Source organism: Diabrotica virgifera, chromosome 5 (genome assembly GCF_917563875.1).
Source record: "Diabrotica virgifera virgifera chromosome 5, PGI_DIABVI_V3a".
NCBI lineage: Eukaryota > Metazoa > Arthropoda > Insecta > Coleoptera > Chrysomelidae > Diabrotica > Diabrotica virgifera.
Genome location: NC_065447.1, coordinates 10,719,431 through 10,736,803, shown reverse-complemented (window position 1 = coordinate 10,736,803; position 17,373 = coordinate 10,719,431). Strand labels below are relative to the sequence as shown.

General features: G+C 32.6%; 1 protein-coding gene and 1 long non-coding RNA gene across 3 annotated transcripts; both read left to right on the top strand.

The window, feature by feature from the left end:
- The first annotated feature begins 272 nt into the window (after positions 1-272).
- Positions 273-3,048, top strand: LOC126885631 (uncharacterized). Of its 2 annotated transcripts, none has more exons than XR_007698409.1 (3): positions 273-669; positions 1,311-1,616; positions 2,028-3,048. It is a non-coding gene; the product is annotated as an uncharacterized LOC126885631 (long non-coding RNA). The 2 variants fall into 2 exon arrangements; XR_007698408.1 differs by having other exon boundaries at positions 279-665.
- Positions 3,049-6,541: 3,493 nt separating this feature from the next.
- Positions 6,542-13,795, top strand: LOC114334025 (zinc finger protein ZFP2-like). The gene is made up of 2 exons (XM_028284060.2): positions 6,542-7,280; positions 11,318-13,795. The coding sequence occupies exons 1-2, from the start codon at positions 6,794-6,796 to the stop codon at positions 12,880-12,882; spliced, it is 2,052 nt and encodes a 683-aa protein (XP_028139861.2). The 5' UTR covers positions 6,542-6,793; the 3' UTR covers positions 12,883-13,795.
- The last annotated feature ends 3,578 nt before the right edge of the window (positions 13,796-17,373 follow it).

Below are 17,373 nucleotides of genomic sequence, written 5' to 3'. Positions count from 1 at the left end.
AAACAAATTACAATTCATACAAATTACAAATTTTAATAAGCAAATCAGTAAGCACACAAAAATAAACAGAGGTAACAAATAATTCATTTAAACTTATTCTTTTCCTCAATGGTCTCTTGCGTAAGCAGTCATCCAGTCGCACGAACTTATATGTTAAATATTAAAATTATAATGAATAATAAAAAAACATAATTAATTTTACTATTAATTATGTGTATCCATTTAGTAATCAGGTTACAATAATATTTCAGTTCATAAATTTGTGTCTTTCTAGATAAGTATCTATTTTTCTCGTTTTGTATATTTCACATACATAAATTTTATCAGAAAAGTATAAGTTTCAAACCGCGAGATAGCGCTACCGTCGAAACTCACAGCCAATTGGGTTGTTTCGGGAGAGATTAAATGTCCAGCAAACGACGGCAATGTTGCCAGATTCCTTTTAGCGGGAATTTTAAAATTTTATAGCAGGTTTGTTTTAAATTTGACAGTTCTGTTTTCTCAAGTCAAAAATCTTAACCTTACTTTTACAAGTGATTAGGATTATTATTATTATTTTATTTACATGTAAATTGAAACAATAAATATTGTGCTGTGTCATAATTTCAAACTCATTATGTTGCAGTCTTTTCCAGTTGATAAAATTGCAATTCAAAAACTTTTAGGTAGGTACATGTAACTTCCACATTATTATTTAATTTTTAAGTATTAAGGTTGATGTTGATATCAAAAATTTAGATTTCAAAGATAGTTTTATGTAGGTAGATACTAATAGAGTAATACTAGATATACTACATTCGCTCTCGCGAGATTTTTTTTGAGACATTCGGAATAGGAAACGTACAACACAAAAATTCCTACCACACACTATTAACTGCTAAAATCAACTCAAATCAACTTAATCTTTCATTAAAAAAAGAAGAATTATTAGAAATAGTGGGAGTGTCTACTAATCTCATAAAATTTTGTGAAGTTTATTTCTACAAAATATTTTTATTTTGTACAATAAATAATTTTCTAATTTGCTATCAATACATTATAATGGTTTAAATAAATAAATATTGATTGGCGTAAGGTTTATGTTATTTTTATGTATGTTTACTATTAATAATATTGGATATGAGTAGGTGCGTTGGTTTTGTAGTAATTTCCAGTCACTTCTGACAACTGAATTTTTCAAAAAAGAAATTACTAACGTCAGTGTCAAAAAAAATCTCGCGAGAGCGAATGTAGTATAATAGATTAGATACAAAGTAAGCTGTAAGTAGTATAACTGCCCATGTAATCACATGATATGTTGTTTTTTTTAGATTTGCACTGTATGGATGGCACAGGAAGAGAACAAAGAGTACAAGAACATGAAACATCTTATTATGAATGTATATGTATGTGATCCTCAAAAAATTATTTTACAAAACAAGATAGAGAAAGAGCTTTAAAATCCCAAGGATCCTGCAAAATGTTTATTTGGTGTACTAGTCGAATAATAGTATCTAAAAATATTGAAACTATTTTAAAACACATTACGGGCATGAGGATGATATAGAGCACTTACATAAATACCAAAATCAGATAAATATCTCTTCAAAGTTTATTTTGAGACTTTCTTCAAAAATGTAAGTAAAATATTTGCACCTCGACAGCGGAAAGGCAGGACTTCGTAACTGAAAAATTTTTATAACATGAGTTACTTCAGTTTTCGCTTTAGAATAAGTGTATCTGCAGCTATTAAACAGCGATTACAGCTGGGAAAGTTTCTGGAAGGCTTCCAAAAGGCTTTCCCAGCTCTAAAAGCTGTTTAATAGGTGCTGATACACTTATTCTAAAGCGAAAACCGAATAACTCATTTTATACAAATTTTTCAGTTATGAGGTCCTGCCTTTCCGCCATCGATATACACAATATAATTTAAAACAAGAATGTTACCACTAAACCACTTTTTAAATATTACTCATAAATATTTACTACAGTTTACAATTTCAAACTAGTGTGTTTGATTCTCCTATAACTATATTTTACTTTTTCAGTAAACTTCAGACTGTTCAGGATAGCATAATAGCATAGGAGGCGAATTAAAAAGAATTGATTTACTTACAAAGAAAAGATATCACAAACATTAAACTCTCTTATGGCATTGATTTCAAAGATGGGTATATGTACAATGATGATGCAACCAGTGTTTATTTTTGGGTTGAATGCTTACAGACTTATGTCCAATATTATTTTACAAACAACAGGGCATACTAATGGATATTCATTCTGAATTTAACATTTATGATTTTTGTCTTATTTTCCTTAATACTGTGCCAAAAGGAAATGTTAATTAAGTTTGGTAAATCCTGTATCGCAATCGATGGAACTCATGGGCTCAATTCCTATGACTTTGAACTTATGACAGTATTAGTAAAAGATGAATTTGGGAATGGATTTTGTACTGCTTTCTTATTTTCAAATAGAAAAGATACCTACTTTAATTTACCAATTTTTTTAAATACATGTCTGTGTTGGTATTATAGTCAAATGTTTTCATATCAGGCATAAGCGACACCTTTTACAACGCCTCGTCAAATGTAATGGGTATTGCTCCTAATAGACTGTTAAGTGCCTGGCACATAGATAAGGCATGGTAAGTAAATCTTAATACAATATCTGATTCTGAAAAAAATCCTATTATGTATACAGGATGTATTAATGATGGTTTAGAGAGTATTAATAGCTTTTTGGGTAGACTTCTAAGTGATGCAGATACATACAATTTTAGTAAGTATTTCCAGTAGAACTACTGCAATAACATCCAACAATGGGCCTATTGTTATAGGAAGGGGTTGTGGAATTAATACCAATATGACCATTCAAAATTTTCATAAAATTTTGGATAAAAGGGTATCCATTAGTTGTTATCAGTTAAGTTTAAAACTTGGCACTCATGGAGAGCTATACCATAATATATAATAGGTATATCTCATAATATTACATCTCATATTGTTCACTACAGTAGTAATGAGTGAGCCTGCATACACAGAACCATAATAATATATTAGTTCGTGTATGCAGGCTCACTCATTACAATAGTGAGCAATATGAGATATAACATATTATAGTATAAGTCTCTGTGCATGACCAGATTAACACGTTTGGTACCCATCTTGAACAAGCTCCACTTGGCTGGTACCACATAGTTAAATCATTTATTTAGTTACACAGTACTACTCACATAACTTATGTGTCGTAAAAAAGTACCTTCGGTAAAACCTTCGTGATGCTACGTCATGGCCACTGAATGTGTTAAAGCTTGTTAATGTAGGAGAGTTATACTAAAATATATATCGCCTATTATATTGCCTTAAATAGAAAAATATCTTATTTAAATTGTATCCATGTAAGTTTTGATTTAATGAAATAAACCTTTTAATCAAAAAAGTGTTGTTTACTTGTGTACACCCAGCAATATCCTGATCATAGATAAATAATATAGTATTACTGGATCCTGATATGCAGACGCCAATAGGGCTTTTCATCGATTGTCATTTGTTTCGAGCTTCTGTCATGAGTCACATAATATTAATGTATCTACGTCATATGTCTTTGGTTTGTATCATTGGTATATACCAATAATGTACGACGTAGATATATTAATATTATGTGACACATGACAGAAGCTCGAAACAAATGACTGTGAATGAAATGCCCTATTGAATAGGGCTTTTCATCGATTGTCATTTGTTTCGAACTTCGGTCAAGTGTCACATAATATTAATATATCTATGTCATACGTGTGTGGTTTGTATCATTGGCAATATCAATAACATATGACATAGATATATTAATATTAGACAACACATGACAGAAGCTCGAAACAAATGACGGAGTGAAAAGCCCTATATCATGTAAATACAAGTCATAAAGATGTCCACTTTTTTCTATGAAGATGTCTTTCTACGGTTAAAATTTCACAGCCTAAAGACATCATTTATGTAACTTCTTAAGCCGTCACAAAATGACTGCAATAAGAAAATAGAATTTATTAACTCGCCTCGCCCCCAGGCAAAGTAAAGTTGCTAGGCCACTAAGAATGTTTTTTTTATTTTGCGGCTTTAGCGCTTAGCTATTTAGCCAGATACATGATGAGAATTAATACTATTATAATACATATTAAAACTAATTCAAATTACTAGTAATTTTATTAATATTCTGAATAATTATGTAACCACTTAATACTAAAATAAAAAAGTGTCCATCTATACTATCCCAACACATTTTCACCTTTGAAATCGTAAATTTCCATTCCCATTAAAAAATAATTTGTACTGTATAAGTATATTTCTTTTGAGCTTCATTTTTTTTCAAAATACTGCAACATGAGTTTTAAATTATGACACAGTACAATACTTGTTTCAATATTTACATTTAAATAAAATAATCCTAATTGCTTGTAAAAGTAAGGTTATAAATTTAAGAATACAGAACTCTCTTTTAAAACCAAAGTGGCATTACACTAATTTTAAAATTCCCGCTAATAGGAAAAAGGTAAATCTGGCAACAGTGCCGTCGTTTGCTGGACATTTAATCTCTCCCGCTCCCGGGTTGTTTCCAACCAGAGATATGTCAACAATAGATCTGGCTAGGGATATGCCACTCAATGCCCGAAAAATAGCGTAACGCGGAGCAGTTGAGGGTCGGTGGTCTATCTATCTTTCTCTATCGGCGCTTAACTCTCTCTCTAGCATATGATGGCCGCCGCCTCTGTGTTTCTGTCGTACTGTCGTTCCGTTACTCCCACCTCTTGGTAGATACGCTCACACTCGCACGACAGACAAAGATAGCTAGACCACCGTACTTGATATCGATGCATTGAATGGCATATCCCTAGCCAAGTCTATTCTCTTTACACATGATACTATAAATAAAGTTATTTATAGTATCATGTCTTTACATGTCTCTGGGTGTAACGCCAATATCAAGTACAGTGGTCTAGCTATATTTGTCTGTCGTGCGAGTGTGAGCGTATCTACTAAGAGGTGGGAGTAATGGAACGACAGTGACACAGAGGCAGAGACGGCAGCCATCATATGCTAGAGAGAGAAAGCTAAGCGCCGGTAGAGAGAGATAGATAGACCACCGACCCGAACTGCTCCGCGTTGCGCTATTTTTCGGACCTGGCCTAATCTATTGTGTTATTATATCTATGGTTCTAACACAACGAAAACCGTCATGAAACGATCACGAAACTGCGCGCAGATAGCAAAATAATACGTTCAATTGGTTATTTTGTTTACTGCGCAGTTTTGTCTCAGTAGGCCACATCCTACTGAGAAATAGGTAAGTAAGTATCATGATACTATAAATAAAGAGATAGTATTTTCCCGTAGCGCAAATACGTCCGAGTTCGCGCATTGATGACGTAACTGGAGACCGGAAGTTGAATTTGAATTCTTGTTAAAGTTAAATGGGATTTGTATGCATTATGTGATGAAATTATTCAATTAGCAAAATAACATTAAACTTCAATGTATTCGAAAAACATTTAGTGTCGAGATTCCAGTCAAAATAACTGCCAAAAATAAAATATAAAATACAAGCGCGAACAATTCAAAGTAATCGGACATCACGAATGATTACGAACCATTACGAACTTGTCGGTCTCCAGTTACGTCACGACTTCCGGATGTGCAATATATTATCTTGTTATTTATAGTATCATGGTAAGTATAAAAAATAAGTAGTAAGCATGTAGTAAGTAGTACAGAGGTAATGAAAAGAGATCGAGAGAAAGAGGGAACTAGGAAGAAAAAGTCTAGCGTGGCTAAGAAATATCCGACGATGGACAGGGCTAAATTTTCTGAAGACAGAGGAGAGTTTGAAATTGTAGTAGCCAACCTCCCTTGAGGAAGGGGCACTTTAATAAGAAGAAGAATTAATCTGACATGCCGCATCAAAGCATAGAGGTATATATTAACATGGAGTGAGCCTACCATAGAGGTATATATTAACATAGAGGGAGCCTACCTTCCGCGCTTCCTGACGACAAGATCTCAGGGGACTGGTTTGCTGCATCTCCTTCTAACACATTGTATCGAGAATCTATAATGACATTCAGTGTGAATATAGGCACGGAAGAGGAGGACAACTGTAGCAGCTTTACTATGCGTAAGAGTGAAACAGCACTAATCCAAATAAAAAAGATGGTGTCGTCACTTCGCTCTGAATGACACTCTCTCTATGCTAATATTTAACTCTATGGAGCCTACCTTCCGCGCTTCCTGACGACATCTCATGGACTGGTTTGCGGCATCTCTTTCTAGCACATTGTATCGAGAAACTAAAATGACAATAAGTGTGAGTATATGCACGGAAGGGGGGACAACTGTCGCAGCTTTACTATGCGTAAGAGTGAAACAGCACTAATCCAAATAAAAAAGATGGTGTCGTCACTTCGCTCTTAATGATACTCTCTCTATGCTAATATAGAACTCTATGCATCAAAGATGTTGACAGTGACAGTTCTCAGTTGTGACATTGACATTTAAGACAGACATTAAGTGACATTTGTTTTGGCAGATGTAATTTTATGTTGTTTATGTTTGATTTATTTGAATAATTTCTTATTTTCCTGAGATGTGTAGTAAATTTTAAAATCAAAAATAAGAAATCCTGTCTTCAATTATTGTTTCTCAAGAATGTGATACACATATATCATGTGTTTTCACTATTTTTGCCTAATGTTTGATATAGGCTCATTGTGATGGTTTTAATTTAATTGAACTACTTCAGTGACTTCCCTCTAGAAATTAAAATGGAAAGTGAACAATGTAATATGTTAAATGAAAATGTTCAACAAGAAACTAACATTCTTGTTAGTTCAATTAAATTAGAAGTGAAAGCCGAACCACCTGACAGTTCAGATTTGTGGGACTCTTTAGATCCTCCCACTGTGGAGCCTGAGTATGTACATGTACACTTTTTAAACCAAGAAACAAATCAAGATTTTATGAAACACAAGCAATGCAATGGGGATATTGTCATCAAAAGTGAACCAAATTTATTCTGTGATAACCAATCTGTGGACGAAGGAAAACTAGAACTACAAAAGGTGAAAGAAGAATTGCCTAGTGAGGAATATGATAAACTTACAAATTTTGAAGAAGTTATGTTAACTGAGGAATGTAATCTTCCAATTAAATCTGAGGCTGACTTAGAAGAAAAAACCTCCAGTAATTATCACCCTCGAGCTGTATCAAATCAAAAGCAAGAGAAGTTTTTTTATGCTTCAATAAAAGAGTGTAAGTATATCTGAATTAAATAGAAAATAGCTTTCATGGCACATCCCATTCAAAAGTGTATTGATTCAAAAAAATTTAGTTTTTGTTTATCTCACCAATAAAATGCACTATGCATCATATTTTCTTAAGAAAACTGTAATATCACAAACTTAAAAATACTTCAGTAGATAGAGCGTCGAGTTTCAGTTATTTTCTTTTAACAAGTAAAATATTTATACAAAAATTAAATATAAGTATACTAAGTAAAATAAAAAATATATTAGGAGAGAATCAAAGCATATGTTTTGTTTTTGCTCTCCTCTAAAATTTTAATATCAAGTTGTTACAGTTTAGAACAGAATGTGCAATATGTGGAGAATCTATTGGTGTACTTTATAATCAATGGGTGCGTTCAGACGACCACAGCGGCTGGACAGCTGAGTAAGCGGTAGCATTCAGACAACACCGCTGAAAGTCAGCCACTGAGAGATTTACTAAGCTTTCCCTATCAGTGCTACAACCACTCAGCCGATTTGTGTTGACAGTCAGCTACTGTGGTCGTCCGAACGCACCCAATATCTAGACTTTGTGTATAGATAATTAAGTAAAAGTTTGCATGTTCAAGAGTATTTTTTTATGTCCATTTTGGAGCATGTTGAAAACTTATCAATCTAATCACATTTTTTAATGAGTATTAATAATGTTATATTTTTTATACAGTGAAACTAGGATAAATCAAATCTCAGGGGGCCGTTAAAAAATTCAAATTAAAAATATAAAGTCTACAAATCTACAAAAACTTCTGCAAATGATAAAAATCAATAATAATTGACCATTTTTATTGCTTGCAGATGTTTTCGTACCTACTCTTGCCTGAATTTTGTTAACTGAAAAAAATGGGCCAACAAAATTTGGCCAAGAATGTCAATTAAATCATTTGCAGGCTATAAAAAAAGACAAACTTTATATGTTTCCAAATAAATCTGAAATTTTTAGCTGCTTTTTAGAATTTAGCTTTTCCGTAATGACAAGAGATTCTAAGATATTCAGAAAAGATAGTAGAAAAGTTCGAATTATTTACCACTTTTTACCATTACTTATATATAGGAAATTCTAGGGACCAGAATAAAAATTAGAATTAAAGTCTTAAAGCAACTTAAATCTCCATCACCTTTCCCCAAGTTCCGTAAAATGATGTAAGTAAGCCTATCTATCTGAAAGACCATATTATTCAGTTGAAGAATTTCTTAATCAATAACTAAGAAATTACAGTACTCTTACATAAAAGTAGTATTTTTATCTATATTTGGGTATCATATGTAGCAGCTTAACTTATTAAACTTATTCTTTTTTAATGTTGATTATTTGCAGTTTATTTAAATTTTGCAATACAGTGGAACCCCGATAAGTCGGCCCCCGATAACCCGGAAGTCCGGCTAACCCGGACCGATTTTCATCAAATAAACATTTTGATTTTCAATATTTTGTATTTTGACAACGACCCGATTTGGGCGTCGCGAAACGGTAATAAAATTATTTTTCAATTTAATTGTGGCTTATTTCCCATCAAAATAGTTAATTATCAGACAAACCTTTCAACAATAAAAATGTATGTAATATAATATTTGAGAGATAATGTGTATGTGTGTAATTTGAACTATACGATATTAAAAATGACTCATAGCACACGCCGCAGAAACAACAGTCACCTGTCTGTAGTACCTATGCCTTTTTATTTCAAACTGTCTTACCATTGTTTAGGAAAGACTATTTAAAAAATTCTTTAATAAACAATGGTCTTTAGTTTTCACTGTTCTTAAATAACATTACATCGTTGTGACTGTATTGTGTGTCTTGTATTGTTCGCTTACGTTTGTGTTTGGTGTTTTTTTTAGTAATTTTAATGAGTAGGTACTGTGCATATTTATAAATATATTTCATGTTATTTCAATTCTAACGGAGTTTATCTGTAAGTATACCGTATTTTATTAATTTTCACCATATTCTCCGGCTATCTCGGATTTTCGATAACCCGGATCGGCCACGGTCCCGATTAATCCGAGTTATCGAGGTTCCACTGTATATTGTTTTTATTTGCCCAAGTAGCAAAGCTTAAATGGAAGTTTGCCGGATACACCCTACGGCAGAAGGATGAAAGATGGACTAAGATGATTATACATTGGAGACCGTGGAACCACAAACGAAAAAGGGGAAGGCCACAAATGCGATGGTCGGATGACCTGAAGAAACACACTGGGTCAAAATGGATGCAAATTGCCCAAGATAGAGAGGCATGGGAGAAGGAAGAGGAGGCCTATATCCAAGGATGGATGCTTAGGGCTGATTAGATAGATAGATAGATATATTGTTTTTATTTTATTTATTTATTATTATTTTTTATACTGACGATATATGTGATTTTAAATTTTATGTGTTATTGTTTTGTTTTTGACTTTTTTTAAAAGCTTTGTTCGAATTAAGCAGGTTCCACTGTATATAGATAACCGATCATAAAGACTAAGATTTAATTTGAGATGTTATATTTAACCTTTATTTGTGATCAAAAAAGTCTTGGTGTAGCTATAACAAACACTAGTAAGAAGACTGATATTCCTTTTAGCAGCCTTGTATGCACCTTGTTCCATTTTTTCTGATCCATTTAGATCTTGAATCTGGATTTACAAAGTTTACTTCCAGATTTAAGAGCTAATTGTAGCATCATTATACAGTGTAGAAATGTAGCATCACATTATACAGTGGAACCTCAATTATCTGTCTCTCCATTAACCGTCAGGGTACATACAGAAGTTGTATTGACTACACATGAGCAACACGTTTAATGTAAATAAATTTAAAAAAAGTTAATTTGATTTGTGATGAGGACACAAACGGCTATCCATTGCTGACAGATAAAGAAACCGTTGAAATGACAACAAAGGCGGACCAAACAGATTCAGAAGCTGACACAGACTTGGAATTTGACTGTAGCTATGTTGATGAACCTATTGTAACTGACTATGGTTTGTTTTTTAACCAAGAGAAGTGATTCAAATTTACAGCGTTGTAATGGTTGTTTGTAATTGGTCCAACCTCAGGCAAGTTTACTCCACTGTTTTAAAATTTTGGCACTAATGACATTTATCAAATTTTGACACTAGTGACGTTTCATAGGTTAATTAAGTTATATCGGCGATGTTTGTGTTTTCTGTGTTATTCCTTTAATTTTTAGATTGTTAGTCTGCTTTTATATAAAAAGCAGTTTTTTTTTGAACTTTTTAGCAACGTATTAATTTAATATAATATTTATGGATTACTGTTGAGGGCCGACTAGATCAACCAAAAAAGAAGATATATTTGGTTATTATTCTAGTGACTTTCTTGGGTGTGAATCTGTCTTTTTAGTGTACTCCTGCTGGTTAAAAAATAAACTATAGAGAAGCTGCATCATATATTATGCAATAATTCATCGAGTGGTATTCTCAACAAGAAGCCAATAAAGTAGATTGCATGATCTAAAGCTGATTAAGAAATTCAGTCGTCGCAAAGTGTGAAGCTACAGTAAAACAAACAAAGATTTTAGAATATTTTAAATTGATTCGATTGTATGAACACAAATCCCTCTTATATTGTCAAACAAACCATACAAATGACATTTGAGAGTTGTACCATGAATTTTTAATTTTTTTTTTAATGTTCTGTTAACCGTCTTTTCGATTATCCGTCATACCCTTGGTCCGATGCCCTGACGGATAATCGAGGTTCTACTGTATATGACTTTGAAATTATGATTGAGATGACTTGTGGTAAATTCATCCTGCTGCAAAACAAGGCTATTAAAAACCTCACTACTCCATTGCAATATCTTATTCTATCTTATCACAATAAAAAACATTAGTAACAGTGTCTGAAATACAACAGCTCTTGTCTCAGAGGTTGACAATCCACAACATTTTTCTACTAAGTAAATTTAGTTCTACACCTATGACAATGATAGTTATTTCATCTACAGCATAGAAGTGAAATTTTGAGTTTTAATTCTTTTTCTTTATTGTTTTCAGATATTACCAAAACAAAAAATGATAGAAGGAAGAAACTTAAAAATGCAAAGTCCATTATCACATGTCCATATTGTGGCAAATGGTATTATAGGAAAAATGAGTTACTGAAACACTTTCTAAGTTATCGTGTAAAGAAAAGTGTGTTTGTTAAAAGATTTATGCACAAAAATGACAATATTTTAACCAATATGAAAGATGGAAACTCCAACAACAAGCCTGCAACGGAAAAGAAAGTATCATCAAAAGTGGCATGTAAACTGTGCTCTAAACTTGTAGACAAATATTATATGAATGCACACATATTAGTTCATAACAACAAGCCTGCAACGGAAAAGAAAGTATCATCAAAAGTGGCATGTAAACTGTGCGCTAAACTTGTAGACAAATATTATATGAAGGCACACATATTAGTTCACACTGGAGAAAAGAGGTTTCAATATCAATGCGAAATATGCTTTAAGACATTTCAATCTAATTCCATAAAAAACCATATGTATACTCACTTAGAAGAAACACCTATGAAATGTACGTTTTGCTTTAAAACCTTTAGGAGAACCGACAACTTTGAGGCCCACAAATGTTTTGATTTTGAGGAAAAAGTATTTAAATGTCATTTATGTTCAAAATCTTTTAAACGAAAGTTTGTTTTAACTGCACACATGTATACACATACAGGAGGACGGAAATACCATTGTCCGCTCTGTCCAAAAGTGTTCAGGCAACAGTCAACAAAAAATGACCACATACTCATTCACATGGGAGAAAAGCAATTCAAATGTAACATTTGCCCGAAGAGTTTCGTTAATAGAAACCTGTTACGAAGACACAAACTTTACCACTCGGACATCAAACAGCACAGTTGTATAGTTTGTTCCAAAAGTTTTAAAACGAAAATGTGTTTAAGGCGGCATATGAGCCTGCACAACAACACAACCAAATTTCAATGTAACATTTGCTTAAGAGAATTCAAGAAGAAGAATTCATTGCAGTGTCACATGTCCATCCATACCGGTAACTACAAATTCAAATGTGGATATTGTGATAGATCTTTTTCACGGAAACAACCACTTCTTACACACGAGTATAACCACACTAATAAAAAACCGTATCCATGTGACATGTGTCCAGAAGCTTTCTTTTCAAGTACAGCTTTAAAGAACCACAAAATTTTTCATGCTGCTAGTGATGGTAAAGACGACAAGCCATTTAAGTGCGATATATGCATTAGAGAGTTCAAATTGATTTCATCGTTAAAGAATCACATAAAAAACGACCACACAGGCAACAAACCCTTCAAATGCGAAGAATGTCTCATACAGTTTGCCACGCAAGATTCCCTAGACAAACACATTGACAAATTTCATACGAAAAAGCAGTTTGAGTGCAAAATATGTGGGAGAAGTTTCTCCCATAGGAGCACTATGAATAAACATATCAGGGTCAAACATAATCCTGATGGAAAAGCTCCTGTCGAAAAAAAGTTCGAATGTGAATTTTGTAGTAAGAAATTCGTGTTTGAAGGTAGCATGAAGTATCACGTGAAAATGCTTACATGTATGAAGTAAAGTAACTAACTTATTTTGACTTTTTCTGGTGTGGAAGTTGATAATGTTCGGTCCAGTACCCAACTACCTCCAGCAGTTATTGCTCGTCAAGTCATCAAGGCCGCAAGTTTTTGTGTTTAGTATGTACCACTTTATTTGGTGCCACGCCGATTCTTATTCAGTTTGGTGCTGTTCGTACTGGCCACTTGGAGTTTGCTGCACTATGCATCTCCTCGATGAGTGGATAATTAATATACCTTGCAGGGCCACATCCAAAAATTTGGTGCCGAAATTTAATCTTTTGGACTTGTCTGCTCATTGACTCAATTGTTCACTTGGTCCTTTCCATGAGGTTGTGTGCTTTTCTGTGGCAGTTTGTAAAGTTCTCTACTAGTGTTGGCCTTCATATGATGTAAGTTTGAATACTGTTCCGAAATTCTTTGATTCTTTTGAAATCTTAATGTGACTATTTTTATTAGGAATAAAGGAATTATAGTCTGCATGTTTCTATCAGGATGAGAACTGTTTTGGCGTGTTAACCTGGACCAATACATACTGACATAGAATAACGGAGTGCATAAGCAGTGGCTCTAAAAACGGTCCTACTATTTATGAGTTTTCTGAGGATATTGATTCTAGCTGCTACTTTCAAACATGTTTTTTTCCCAAAGTCAGTGACCTGTCTAGCATGACGCCAAGATAGACTGGTTTCTCTGTGTATTCGAGACACACAAATCCATCGTAATTTTTGTTTTTTTATTGGTTTCGGTTTTTTTGCACTCGTGACGAAGCTATATTTATATAAATGCATTGCACGTTGAAAAACAAATCATTTGACACTAATGTCACGGAGGCCCAATGTTATAGATTAGATTTTATATATAAAGTAAAATATGTAAATATATATTATTTATCGAAATAAAGATTAACTAGATTCGGCATTTTTATTGCAAATTACATCCCCCTATAAACGTTGTCTTTTTTGCTAGCAGGTACTCGTGTTCATGTTCAAATCAGTAATTCTAACCCGAAACTATTAAGAAATTTTAATCATTATTTTTGCCTTTATATCTACGAAGAGTCGGCTTCTCTACATTATGTGTAACATTGAGGCATACCAATCCGCTTTACCAACAATTAAAGATTACATTACTACCGAGGGCCGAAAGTAACTGAAAACTTCTGTTTATTTTAATAAGTTACAGGGGTGAAAACAAGAGAAAATTTAGTGTGATTTTTAATTGCAAATATTTCATTCAAAACAAACTTTTTATTTATTCTAAGGGACTTTCGGCCCTCGGTCTAAGGGACTTTCGGTCCTCGGCCTTTCATTCTGCGTTAAAATTTTTCAAAAATACTCATTAGTTTTCTCAGGATTCGAAAAAAATGAATACATTTTAAAAAAAATTTGCATCTTGCGCTTTTCCCCTTAAGTGCTTGAATCACTTCCTCGTTTCTTATTTTGGTGACATTGGTGTTGCTGCCTTCGTTAGCTCAACTAGTTTTTTTGTCAAATTCATTTAATAAACTGTCAATACTTTTCCCTCTTTTTCGTGAAGTGGTATTTTATTTTCATCTCGAATACACGTGATTAAAATCTTTTGCTTTCTTTGCTCTATATATTTGTTTCTCCTTCCCTGGTACATATCAAGTTTATTGTATAGACCTGTATACGCTTCTGTTACTTGTCTTTCTTTTTTGGTGGCCTTACAGTTTTGAAGGTCTGTGTCTGACCTATTTTGTTGCCATTGTTTATATAATTTTCTGTTCTCCTTTACTTTTTCTTCTTAGTTTAACGCTTAACCATCATTCTCTTTATTCTTACACTGCCTTCGTGATTTTTGAAGTTATACTTCTTTAGGCGCGATTGAGGGCGAATTTATATTGATCCGCGCGCATGCGCACGCCGACAGTATGGTATTAGTCGTTATACGTGCTCTGGGTATTGAAATGATCTGTCAATAATTGTTCAATATGGAGGTTATCGGAAAACAAAAATATTGTATATATTAGTTTTTATTGTTGTGAGGACAGAAATAAAATCAAATTCATAATTATAGTGACTTTTTAAATAGTTTTGAAAAGCCGCAGGTACGTAATTCTAAATGTTTCAGTTGTATTCCAATAAAAAATTATCTTCATACCTATCTATTTGAAAAATGTAAAAAAAATAATGTAGTTACCTATTCGTAGGCAATGCTTTAATTTACATAATCTGATTACGAACAAACTTTCTACAAATCTTCATGTAATATATCGTTTTCTTACTCTATATTTTATTGTATTTTAATTCGACAAAAATCAAACTAATAATTTGATTATGTATAAACAAAATGTCAAAAAGTTTATGGTGTAAACGTTTAGTTTGTGTATATTCCCACATGACGTATACGCTAAGGTGGTCTAGTGGGAAATCGATCGACTCTCGTACGGCGCGATAGACGTGAAGTGGGTTCAAGCCCCAAGCAAGTTTTTTTTATAGATTTTATGATTGTAGTATATTATATATTTTTTTTCAGAAAATACGTATTGAATTAAAATTTTTGGCAACAATTCAGAAATCATTTGTGGCGTTTTTCAATGTGTTTGTGTGTTTTATTTTTTTAATTTTTGGTATTGTTTTAATAAAAATTTTTGGAAAGTAGTAGAGAAACATATAATAGAAGTATAACTTCTTACGTGCGTACAAAAGTACACACATTCTTTTTTTTTTTCAGAAAGGCAGTTCTCTAGGGCAACTAAGGTGTTCTAGAAGACATCTCTAGTATTTATGTAGCAGTATCTCTAATAATGGTCACCTTTCTCTAAATTATATTAAGACCTTCTTTCATGTTCCAACATGTTTCTACGATTTTTGTCCTGAATAGACCGTTCTCATTTTTTAATATCCACCATTTGATATGATGTGGCCCTCTCCGTTTTTATTTTAATTTCCTTTTTTACTTCAAAACCCAGCAACTTCTATTGTTGGCTTACTGTCTGACCTTGCATTCATTTATCTTCCTGGTCATGAAATATGTTTTTGTTCACTCTTGTATGGTCTATTTTTATTCCAAAGGAGTCATCTTTTGCAGTTACATTCATGTGTCATTTGTCAACCCCCTTTCCAATTTTATCCTAATTTTAAATAGGGAATATACCATGATAGCACATCATTAGATCCAGGTATTGCGTTGGAGAATTTAAGCATACTTTCCACATTTTGCACCTTTTATATGATTTCGGGGCAGCAGAACTAACACCCCACTTGCTGTAGACATTCAGCAGTTTTTTGAAATTATCACTTAACATTGACTCCGTCAATCAACAGTTGTGATCAAACATAATACACCTATTTCTGAGTATAAAATTCTACATCATCAAATCATACCCACATAACAATGATGTTCGCATCATGTTCTAAGCATATCCTACCAACATTCGTCGAAGTATATCCTTTTTAGTATATGCGTAGTACAAGCATAGCATGTACCATAAAAAACATTCTAAATTTCATGTTCTTTGCATGTGCCTCAAAGAATATTCTTGCACCGAATATACTGAGCACATTCGGGTACGTAGTATCTCGGAATGTTCGTAAAAGTTTATTCTTAGAATATACCTTAATCGAATATTCTTAGTATATGCGTAAGTATATGCAAAAGTATATGCTTAACACATACTTGTATATACTTTTAAAATATCTTAAAAAGAATATACTGTATGTACCTATAAGAAGAAGAATAATGTTAGCCTATAGATTATCAACTTCGCGTTAAGAATAATTAATCAAATTTATGTATTTTGGTAGGTACTAGTGAACTATCTAATTCATTTTTTAAACCGTTTTAATTGTATGGTAAAAAGTTTAAAACTTAATTCTATTGAAGAAAAATGAGAAATTCTCGTTTCGTTTTCAGTTGAAATGAATATACCATTTTGATTTGAGTTTATACCATAAGTATTTTTACCTATAATTTTCGGGAATCCGGAAACGGCCATTCATTGTCATTCTGACCCTTGCATTGCATTTTATACCTGCACAAGGGAGGGGGTAGGTAACAAAAGAGCAAAATATGAAAATAGTTTGCAGTACAGTTATGCATTTATGTCTACGCTGTTAGGTAGGACTTAGGACCAAGTATTTCTAGCTACAAGGACTAAAACATTTTTAAGAACATAAAAAGCAGTTTGAAAATAATAAATTCATATTGGTACTTCAATATTTCCTAAATACCTAGTAAGTAAAAGTATGTATAATGTATATAGATACCTATAAATTTTAGTAATTTACATACATATTATATAATATATTTGGCTATTATATAATTATATAAGCAGCATTTTTATTTTGATGTGCACATAATAACTAAATATATTACTTATATTTTATATATAGGCTACTTACCCATATAATATTTATTATACATAGGTACCTATATAACTAACTAAAGTTTATATATTTTATACTTACTTTTTACGTAATATTGTAGAATGTAATAACTACATTCTCATATGCAATTAGAATATGTA

What these genes read in the sequence shown, in the direction of transcription:
- LOC114334025 (XM_028284060.2), top strand. Translation starts at nt 6,794, where the DNA reads ATGGAAAGTGAACAATGTAATATGTTAAATGAAAATGTTCAACAAGAA. An exon ending in TTATGCTTCAATAAAAGAGT is followed by an intron (nt 7,281 to 11,317) that starts GTAAGTATATCT and finishes TATTGTTTTCAG; the next exon opens with ATATTACCAAAACAAAAAAT.